Here is an 11,592-nt window from a genome sequence, read left to right as displayed (position 1 = left end):
GAAATATGGACAGGCCATGAATTCAAAAGCTGCAAGAATATCTGCTGTTTATGCTCATGGAATGCTATGCACTGCTGACTTGTGCGCATTAACCATCAGTTTGATGGATTGGGCAGGCAGTTGCTTCAATTTCATGGACAATGTCACATTTTCTTACCCTACAACCTCACAGAGAGATTTAATGGTAATGAATCCTCGTCCCTTAGCAAATTTAATGCCATCCAGGTCTGCATGTAGGGTAGTAGAATGTGAAATGTGGTAACACTTCCCGGACTGAGGAATGGCTCCGCAGTGAAAGCATGCCAGCCCGTAGACATAAATCCACCGCTGTGGTCACTTTCAGATTGGACTGCCAGGGGAGAGCGTGTGGCGGCGTCRGAGCACATGACACATGTTGATGAATATTCATGCTGGTTGTGGTACATGAGGTGCAGCTTCATCTTCCATTTTTTTTCTCAACACCACCTCTTATCACAATGAAACTTTCAGAAATAATTGATAATAAACTTTAATAATCAAAATAAAGTAAATGTCACATTAATGTCCCCTGTCCCTGATGGATTTAAATTATGTTATAGTTAATAGTTTTCAAGAGAAGTGCTTTTCTGGACTGGAATTGATCAGGGAATGTGAGTGTTTAAGAACTGTTTTTATTTTTATTTTTTTCCAGGGAGGCACAAAGTGACAGCTCCAGGTGAACATAGGGAGCAACGTTATCTGCAGTGATGGGTAGCGCTAACCCAAAAAGTAGCTCCATGATTTCTAAAGCACTTATGAAAACATTTAGTTCCACAATTTCAAAAGTGCTTATGCCACAGAAAAATTAGCAGAAACTAATTTTAAAGCACAAGTTCAATTAGACATTCACTAGCTGACAACAATTCATGTACAATATACATGTACAACACTGCCAACCAGCGGTGTATGAACCCTTGTACAGCTTAATCCTACAAGCACCGAATGCTGGGGATGTGATTTCCTGAAACAGACCTTTAGCTCCAGGTGTAAAAATTAAAAGGCTGTTGAGGATTGCTAGTTCGACTACTTCTTTATCTTTTTCTTTTGTTTGTTGTAGATTTTTCATTAAAGAAGCATCAATTAAGCAATTTTAAAACTGTTTATTGGAAAACTGAAGCGAGGCATTCTGGGTATACATGACGGATTTGATTTGTGACGGCGAATGAAAGTTTTCCATGTAGTTGCTCCAGTTGACCACTAGTCTGTCTAACCCTGCTGGCGAATTGCTTCGACCAATTACGTCAAGTATTGAGCCCCAGGGTTTAAACTTTTTTTTAAAAAGGAGCTCTGATTTAAAGTAAAAAAAATCAATACATACTAAATTTTAGTATGGATTACAAACGTTTACCATTTTTGCTGGGAGGGGTGCTATTGGACAGGTCATGTGTGTTGTGATTCATTGACAGCACTACCTTCCTCTGTTTAAGAAAATGATGACTGGTAGATAATTAGTTATTAGCAGTACTGCATTTTAATTTCAGAAAGTGCAGATCCATTCATGAGTTATAAAAAATTAGTAAGACCGCTAAAGCGCAAATGAAATATTTAGGTCTGCTATTAGTGGATTTGCGCTTTAGCGGACTGGTGCCCACCACTGGTTATCTGCCATCAGGTGCAATGGCAGAGCAAGGAGTTGACCGATGGTGGCCTTGCCTGCTTTACAATAATCTTGGGCCACCCCACAGGTCACCCCAATCATTTGAGGAAGCTATCTTTTTAAGCAATATAAAAACTAGAAAGCCTAATTTACTCAAACAATTGAAGTGTCTGCCTTTATATATAAACCCATTTTTTGATAGTGATTTTTATAATGTAGACCTGTTGTAGAAAACAGCCATAGTCATTTTAGTTTGAAGTTTAAAAAAAATGTTTTGATGGGACAGTAGAGTTAACAGCAAGTCATGGCAGGACCAAGATCAAAGACACTTTCTGCTATTTTAAAACAACTCCTTTCTCAAAGGTGTCACAGTGGGTTCATTGTTTCTTAATAACCTCTGTTCCTTTTGCATTGGGAGGTTATTTACTAGTTGGTATGAATGAGAACCCAAATGGTTATCTGTGCCAGTCATGTTCAGGTGGTGCTGTGATGGAGGGCGACCTGTCCTGTGTGAACCCCACCTCTTGCACAATGACAGCTGGAAATAAGCACCTTCCACAACTCTGAACAGAAAAAAAATGTATGGGTGGATGTTTTATGTCTAAATAATCATTTAATGTGAATTTAATGTCATGTGAAGCTTTCTTCACTAGTCTCTGTGGTCTCTGTATGAACCACTATAACATTTTAGAATTTTGAGATGATTTAAGGCAGCAGAGTTTCACTCAAATCAGTCAAAACTTTTATTTATTTTCCTAAACAGAAAGGATTCTGGGCGCTATCTACTGCAGGTAAAATACTGACTGCTGACACACACTCCATGGAACCCCACTACAAAACACATCAACTGCTCAGAACTTTAGCTTTACAAGTAAAAAAGGACTCTGAGAGTGACAGCTATGGATAATTTATTAACCATGACTCAGCAATTAACTATGAGCCCGCCTTGGAGCACTGAAACTTCTGCTTTCTTCATGTCGTTCAGATAACAGTCTGTTGTCCAAACAGGGTCGAATCTGTAACTCGACAACACTGAGAAGCTGACAAGAACATGATATTGTTRCATTTGTCAGACAACCTTCTGCTCTTTATTTCTTCTCATGCAAAAGACTTGAAGTAACTTCAGTCCATCATATTAACTTTTCCTCTGCTCTTTTGTTTGCTGTGACTGTGACACAGATGGTTACACCACAGATGACATCGTGTTCTTCTGGCAAGGAAATGACAGCGCTGTCACTGGCGTCGACAAGTTGGAGTTACCTCAGTTCTCCATTGTCGAGCTCCACTTAATGTCCAGAGAGGTCAGGTTTACCACAGGTAAGACTGGCTGGAATCTTATTTTTACTTAGAGGGGCAAGATAATGTAAAATCAATGTTTTTGAGTTTTATATCATATTATAACGTTATTCTCTCATCCTTGCACTCCGGTTTCCTCCCACAGACCAAAACACATGACTATTAGGTTATTTGGTAACTCTAAATTGTCCCTAGGTGTAAGAGAGTGAATGGTTGTTTGTCTCTACGTGCTCTTGTGATGAACTTGAGACCTGTCCAGAGTGTACCCCACCCCTCGCACAATGACTGCTGGATATGGGCACCAGTGACCCCCGTGACCCTAAGAGGAAGAAGTGGGTAAAGATAATGGAAGGAGTTTTCATTTCTGTGGTCACTGATCTGTAACATACAAGAATATAATCTCTAAATAARTATGAGGTTTCATAAGATGACAAATAACTCCACTAAATCATACAAAACTATTCCTGACATTATTTCATTGTAGTGTTTCTCTGTAAAAAAATATGATAAAAAAGATATGTTTTCTTTCTAATAAGAGATATGTTTAAATATTAGGTAACACTTTCTTTTACGTTACCCTTATTACCATGTAATTACAAGGTAATAAAAATGTAATTAAAAGTAATTACTACCTTATTACCATGTAATTACATGGTAATTATAGTTCAAAAGTAAAACTACTGTTAGTAAAACTACCTTTATTGGGTAACTACAATCAAATTACTATTCAATAGTAACTTAACACTATATTTATAACCAAAAGAATGCAACTAAATTTTGGGGTTAGTGGTTAATTGCAATAAAATATAACTTTAAAACCGTCCAAATTACTTACTACTTATTTAGGTGTTACATAGTGAATTGTAATACATTACCAGGCAAGTGCTATGTTACTGCAGACAATTACATAGTAAAATTGTACCCTAATTACCCCGTAATCACATAGTAATAAGGTAGTAATTGCCATTTAATTACATTTTTATTACCTTGTAATTACATGGTAATAAGGGTACCGTAAAAGAAAGCATTACCAAATATTATAGATATTACTGTTGCCATCTACAAACAAAGATAAAATAATAAGAAAGTTAGGGGTCCAATGGGTCAAACCACTCTTGGGCTAATAGGAGGGRCACWTAATTTTGCATTMTGTTTTTATTTTACTTAAAAATAGTTTCCTTAGATGATTTATTGGTTGTTTTAAAACCAGAAGGGTCCTGACCCTTTCAGTATTTCCACCCACTCGAAACATAAATTTAAACGACCAGACTCTGCTGCTTTATTTGCTTCCTTTCCAAGCAGTAGAGACTTGCTCTAATTCWTATTACAGTCAAAGCCACAAGTTTTCATATGCCAAACTTTTGATTACATTACTGATTAAAAAAACTTGAAACTTTTATGAGGTTTTAATTGGCACATCCAGCTGGCACAGAGTTTACATTGAACCACTAGCTGTGTACACATTTCTCATTGTTTAAGTGCAAAAGGCGTGAGCAGCAATTATCCTCTTGAAAATGCCCTTTTGGTAATGTTTAGAGGACAGAAAGTGCAAAAGCAAAGCCGAGCCGCTCACTGTGACAATCCTCAGAGGGACGCTGGGGCTGCCTGCTGAGATAGGGGGTTGCAGAAAAATGTGCCGTGTTTGCGACTTTCTGCCATGTTTAATTGGAATCGAACTTGTCCCTGGAAAGGAATCCATCGCTTTGGGGAAATTAAGTGCTCCGTCTGAACAAATGGAGAAATGACTACCCCGTGCATTGTCAAAGTGCAGACGTCAAAACTCCCGAGTCGTGCCGACGTCCCCCTCCTCCTTCTGTCCATTTCTCTCTGAATTTGTTTTCCACTTTTGCCCTTGAGTTCTCTAAACTATCGCTCCATCCTATCTCTGCGCAGGTTCATATCCAAGGCTCTCGCTGAGCTTCAGGATTAAAAGAAACATTGGATATTTCATCTTGCAGACATACATGCCCTCCATCTTGATCACCATCCTCTCCTGGGTCTCCTTCTGGATCAATTATGATGCCTCTGCAGCTCGCGTGGCCCTGGGTAAGACACAAGCACTGCTACATTATTAARCCTCCAACTGTCCCCGGAAGACTTCAGTCATTATGGCAGAAATGAAAAACACACATCTGTCATGCATTTTATATTTCCTGCACAAATATTACACATTTACGGGCACAAATGAAGCAAACAGAACCAGCAGGTTAAAAGAAACATTGTTTACTTTCATCAGTCATGTTTCAGATTAGGGATTTTTATGCTTCAATTTAACAAAATAAGCTGTTGCTTTGGAGGAAAAGAAGTTCTGTCCGGTGWGCAAATGTGTCATGTCGCCTGACGTCTGAGCATGCTCACTCAAGTCGTCTCAGTGTACGGCAGGCTGTTGTACTAAGAAATTACATCACACTCCTATCTCCATGAAATATCTTAGGTCTCAATGGTGGAATTTCTCCAGGTCACAAAAATMTATTTATTAATCAGAACTGAAATTATACACATCTACAATCTCATTGTTTTCAAGCAGAAAAGAAAAAAAAAGAAAGGGTCGTGTTGAAGGGGAAAACAAGACTTAAAACTTTCCAAATGTGGCTACCTTTTACTAAAGATAAACCAAATGCAGATTCGGTTTATTTATTTATTTATTTATTTATTTTGCATTTAGTCTTATTTAAAACTTTGGACTGCCAGACCTAACAAGATTTCTAACAAGATGGATTGTTTTGTTGTTGTTTTTTTTTACTTTTATGAACCTGAATGTCCCTTTAACCAAAGTTATTTATGGTAGTTCATTTTGGACTTGCAGCAGGGCAGGTTAACAGCCCCTCATGCTGCTATTTTCAGTTATTTTTACATTAGCTGTTTGTTTTAAAAAGCTACTTAATCAATTTGTATTTAATTAAAATTTTCTTATGACCACGTGTATTGATGTTTGAAATTTATGTGATTGATCTATTAAGATTAAGTTTTATGGCTCTTTAATTTGTTATGGGAGCTTGTCATGTTAAGGTAGAAAGAGTGGATAACAGGGCAACATTAACAGGTGTGAGCAGGTGAGATGAGATGGAACAGGAGGTGTGCCAACAAGGAGCGTAGATGGACATTGTGACAGAAATAATGGTGACTAATTGATTARTCGAAGAAATAATCATCAAATTAATTGGCCATCAAAATTTTTGATAGGTGCAGCCCTTAAAAGTATCGTATAGTAATAAAGCTGTGATTTACACCACTATATTTTAGATATTCAAAATTAGCAATTTTTTTTAGATATAAGTATAACTTTGAACACTCAAAATACATTTTTTTTAACCAGGAAAGCTGCATCTTTGTTTCCTTTGTTGATTTGGATGAACCTAAAATAAAGTCTGAAATGTTTGCTTTATGTTCTTATTCTGCTTTATGATGCAATAATTCTGACAAAGAAAAAAAAAGTTTAACAAGCATTGCTAAAAGCTCAGAAATCAATTGACATTTATGTGAAATATGAGTGAATGTAAGCTTTCAAAGTAAAGACTACCACACAAATAAGATGACTTCTGAAAAGGTTTCCAGCAAATGTAAATAAGACATTGTGAAACACGGTTCTTTGTCTTTGCTACTGTACTCAGGTGTGACAACGGTGCTTACCATGACCACGATCAACACCCACCTTAGGGAGACTCTCCCAAAGATTCCTTATGTGAAAGCCATCGACGTCTACCTCATGGGCTGTTTCGTGTTCGTGTTCCTGGCCCTGCTTGAATATGCCTTCGTAAATTACGTGTTCTTTGGCCGGGGCCCTGCGCAACAGAAGAAAATCAATGAGAGGCTGAACAAAGTCAACAACGAGCGTGGGAGATACGAGGAGAAGCGCCTGAGGGAACAGGTTTGCGTCTTCTTTTCTCAACGTTGCCGTGCTAGTCTAGTCAGAGTTCAAGCAGGAAACAACTATGCTCGGCCCCGAAGATTTCTGACCACAGTCATTTTATCGAACGACACAAACACCGGTCCCTGAAGCACTCCTCTACAGGCATACTGATGTCACCACAGCCTAATATGCATTCACCCACCATCATCCATCGCTTCTCCCTCAAGCACTGACAGCTTTTTATTGAGCATAGCCTTTTTCATTGAGAAGCCTATTCATCTAACTCTACGGTGGTGTAAACATTCTCATTTCTTATTTAGATTGTTGTCTATGTTAATGCTGTAGGCTTTATTCACTCTCGCTCAGCTACCATTTCAAAATGTGTTTCAAGACCAAATAAACAAAAGACGTCTCAATGCAAGCCAGGAAGAATTGGCAGTTCAATAATTATTATCAGTGGTTGAGAAGGTCAGACTGAATGAAGCCCCGTGTTTTTGTGTGTGTGTGTGTGTGTGTGTAAAATATTAAATGCTATTCTTATTTAAAAGTTGTTCCAGTTGACTCTTTGTTCTAAGTATTGTGTAATTTTGAGAATAATGTGCTTATCTGCCTGTATTTTAGAGTCGTTTTAATGTTTCTTTTCATTTTTCTTTCACATTGCAAGGACTCCATTTCCGTGCCGTTTCAAACCAACACCTTCAGGTCATTTACACAGCGAAGAAATCTGTATCTCGAAGAACAAAGAAAAGTTGGGGTACATGTATTTAGCAATCATATCAGCTGTAGGCCAACCCTCACTTTAAAGTCAGTTACTATTCAAGTGACTTGTCACTGTTTTTAAAGTGAAAAAATAATAATAGTCTTTGTGAAGCAGCTAACTATTTCTGTTGCATGCAAGAAATTACATTTCATATCATCCCTGCATTTTTCTTAAGCTGGACTACTTTAAATGGATGGTTTAGATTATTTGAAGTGGGCCTCTGTGGAAAAGTTATGAACAGTTATTATCTTACCTGCTGTAGATGGCACTTTGAATGATCTCTGTTTGGAGAAATTGTTTTATTCTGACCAGATTGATGAACTAGCAGCAAATCAGTGAATTACAGCCAATCATAGTTTCAAAAGTTTTATAGCGGTTAATTAGAACCTATTCTAGTAGTTTGCATTGATCATAAAATACAGTAAAAACTACAGTATGGAAAACAATCTTCTCTCTCATGCTTTTCTGTGAGCCTTCAAGCTAAATTATTGACAACAATATGATTTATTAATTTTGCAACATAAACAATGTAAATTCAGTTCCATATGAATTTTTAAAAGTACAGTATATGGTGCAAACCATGTGCCCACACTCCACTCAGAGCGCAGCATTTCCGCTACATTACCACGTTGTGTATAGCTACCAACATTTTTGCTCTCTTATTTTTTCTTTTGGTTCTTACTGCGTTACGACGCCACCAAGAAAAGCATTTTTTGGACCACATCCAGAATTTGCATTTTTCCATGATTCGAGAATACTCTAAAAGCATAACCCCTGCAAAATTTGGGGCTTCATTGTAATTCTGTAAATTAATGCAAGCAAGCCTATCACACTTCTGTGTAAAAAATAAATTATCAATCAATCAATCAATCAATCAATCAATCAATCAATCAATCAATCAATCAATCAATCAATCAATCAATGTGTATAATGAAAATGATAATATAAAGGTTTATAAAACAGCATTTGTATGAGTCTCTATGAAAGGCTGAGGATGAATTTGTTTTAAGAAGGTACTGGTCCACTTTGGTCATGGTCCCTTTAGTACTAGCCTTTAGCTCGTCATTCTGGATAAACTCTATTTCTCCAAACTGTTCAATACAAGTAAGGCAATGTTCACATTGCAGGCAAAAATGACCTAAACCTTTTTTTTTGCCAGTGTTACCCGTGTTTTATTCTTTTGACATTCTGAACATGACAAATCAAGTATTTTCAAATTCGACCCTGATCTTTTTCATCTGGAAAAGAATCATTTTTTACAGTGATTGCAGTCTGAATGATTATATCGCAATTATCTTTTTTTTCACCATTGCGGTAATGGTACACAGACCAATCCAGATACTGATATTGTCTGTATCAATGTCGCACAGCTTAAAGGTTAGAGCTCCACATTTCTAGTCCAGTTGCTTCGTCTCCATTATTACTGTGTAGATTTTTCATGTCCTTGATGATTTAGTAATTGTTTTCTTACTGCTCATCCCACAATATACACCTGAGCAGGCAAGACATTTAAAAGAAAAAAGAAAAAAGAACTTTGATCTAAGCACGGGCTTGAAATTGAGCGTGAAGACCTGCAGTGTGAATATAGCCTGGGATAATAACTGTCCTTAACATTTTGACAAAATCTCACTTCAAAAAATTTGTACTATCCCTTTAACAATGGTTGGGGGTGTTAGAATGACAATTTTAAAAGAGTTTGGGGCTTTCTCCTGACCCTAACCCTCACTAACCAGTGTCTGTCCTGCCGTCTTTTAGGTGGATGCTTATGGAAATATCCTTCTCACAACGCTGGACATGAACAACGAGGTGATGCCTTCTGACGTGGGCAGCAGCGTCAGTGACTCTCGCAACTCTGTCATGTCCTTCGACAGCTCCGGGGTGCAGTTTAGGAAGCCCATGGCGCCCCGGGACGGCTACAGCCACCATTCGCTGGACCGGAGCGCAATGCGAAACCGGGCTAACTGTCGGCTACGACGACGCTCCTCCAAGCTCAAGTTGAAAATCCCCAACCTGTCAGATGTTAGCACCATCGACAAGTGGTCCCGAGTCATTTTCCCCATCACCTTTGGATTTTTCAACCTAATCTACTGGTTGTACTATGTGAATTGATGTGCATCCCACTAGGAATCATGGGCCATATTTTGAGGGCACATTAAATTGGCTTTGATACAGTTCCAAAATATGTATACACATATACAAGTTGAACATATGTATATGCATATTTCTATATATTATATTTATATATCCACATGTGAAATCTGAAGGACCTTCTGCTGTACAAAGTATTACTAGGATGACTTGAATGTTTAGGAATACTTGTGCAAGAAGAATTTCAAGGCTTTGAGTTTCCTTTTTCCTCCTGAAACAAACAAAACATCCCACCAGGGGTTTTTGGAACTAAAGACTGCATGATATTTTTGCTAAAAAAAGAATAAATAAAACAAAATAATAAGAAAAAGGGAAAAAAGAGAATGAAAGCTCTTGAGAAAGAAAGAAGAAAGCAAAGGTGTCTCAGAGTTCCATTGACTTTTTATTGATACTTGTACTCAGAAATCCTCTTCTGCAGCTCAAGAAATCAGTGGTGGATTGTCGGTTCAAGCATTGGCTGAGCAAGGTCCTTGGCACCACCGTAGACCCCCATCCCCAGTCCCACCCTTGCAGATGTCACCTAATGTCCCCACCCGGCACCCCTCAACCCACTCTCTGCTATCACCCATGGGATAACATGCACGGAAATTGGTTCTGCTCTGTACAGCTTTGTTTGGATTCTGTGTCGTCACTCGGGTTTATTTAGGTGATAATGTTCTCTTTATCAGACATCAGCTCCGGCCTAGTGGTGTCCATCAAAGGGGCCATATGGATCCAATGTTTGACAGCTGCATTCCCACCCAGAGTTGAACTTGTATTCCTTTCTCATTTTAATTTTTAGGCACATATCCAGGGGGTGGGGGTGGGTTCTTTGGGTTCTCTTTTTTTCATTATGGTTAAAAACAAATACTGATTATTGTAGATATGATTTTGTCTTGAAAAATACTGTGATTTCAGAGAGTGTCCAAACATGTTCTAGTGCTAGGGCATTATGAGATAAAGGGTACACATTGCTGATTTTGATTGTTTAGAAAAAAAGAGAAAATATTACATATTATGTACATTTTAGCATTCTGTAATCTCATGAAAGTATACTTGTGCTGTTTCTTTCCTCCTAATGGTTGATTCACACGTTCTCTTTACACGCAGGGCTCATTGACATCCAATCCTGCTTTCGTGTTTGCCAAACGGAAATGCGGGGGAGGGAGGGTTGCTTTTGTTGTTCGTTCGAAAGTATTCCTCAGTGAAGCTGTGAAAACATGTATATTCAAAAAGAAAAGAAAAAAAAGGCCACAGTTTGACCAGGTGTCATTCAGCAGACAGTATTTTTTGTTTGTTTGTTTGTTTGTTCAGCATTTATTTGTGTCAGTCACCGTGTCTGGAGGAAGGTTTTTTTTCGAGAAAGTAACAAACACTCCAGTAAAAAAGGGTTTAAATTCGGTGTCATCGCAAAGCCAGTGATCATTGTGTGGGAAAAATGGAAGAATTTAAGAAAATGACCTAGTTTGCTTTTAAATTAACTCGTGCTAACTTTGTTTAAAAACAACTTTGAACAAAAAGTCCATTATTTCAGCTAGGGTTTTCCCCCCAAAAAACGTACTGAGGCTGGCAGTAGCATTTTTAATTCCACCAGGGGAGGCAGGTGTTCAAACAGTTTCTGATGTAGCTGTAGCGCAGCACTACATCGCTAATGCTAGGTCCTAGCCACTTATCCTGCAGTCACAATCCCCTCTGGTGCTGACTCTAAGGCTGTCTTTCAATTCATGGGTTGCGGTCCACTTTGGCCACGCCCTACATAGGCCATAGTCCCCCAGAGTAGGCTGCAAAAATGGCTATGAAATGAGACGATCTCTAGACCATGGATGCTTGTGACAACACACGCTGCCCTCTTACCATGGTAATACGTTTAATATCACATACCTTCAGTTGTCTTTTCTAGATATAACTTAACAAATTCATTAGTTTTAAAACAGTGTTACACGT

At 38.1% G+C, this 11,592-nt stretch overlaps 1 protein-coding gene across 2 annotated transcripts in view; it reads left to right on the top strand.

Annotated features, from left to right (window-relative positions):
* Positions 1–10,897, top strand: part of gabrb4 (gamma-aminobutyric acid type A receptor subunit beta4) — a 68,683-nt gene extending 57,786 nt beyond the window's left edge. Inside the window, exons 6-10 of one of the 2 annotated variants that reach the window (XM_014016426.1) lie at positions 2,795–2,932; positions 4,805–4,957; positions 6,523–6,779; positions 7,426–7,515; positions 9,277–10,897. In XM_014016426.1, coding sequence (XP_013871880.1) covers positions 2,795–2,932; positions 4,805–4,957; positions 6,523–6,779; positions 7,426–7,515; positions 9,277–9,630 — 992 coding nt within the window. In that variant the 3' untranslated portion in view covers positions 9,631–10,897. The remainder of the gene's footprint in view (positions 1–2,794; positions 2,933–4,804; positions 4,958–6,522; positions 6,780–7,425; positions 7,516–9,276) is intronic. The other variant, XM_014016427.1, reaches the window with a different exon arrangement.
* Positions 10,898–11,592: the final 695 nt, after the last annotated feature.

Source organism: Austrofundulus limnaeus, unplaced genomic scaffold (genome assembly GCF_001266775.1).
Source record: "Austrofundulus limnaeus strain Quisiro unplaced genomic scaffold, Austrofundulus_limnaeus-1.0 Scaffold145, whole genome shotgun sequence".
Classification (NCBI taxonomy): Eukaryota; Metazoa; Chordata; class Actinopteri; order Cyprinodontiformes; family Rivulidae; genus Austrofundulus; species Austrofundulus limnaeus.
Note: the sequence above shows the minus strand (reverse complement) of the source record. Positions and strands in the feature narration are given on the sequence as shown.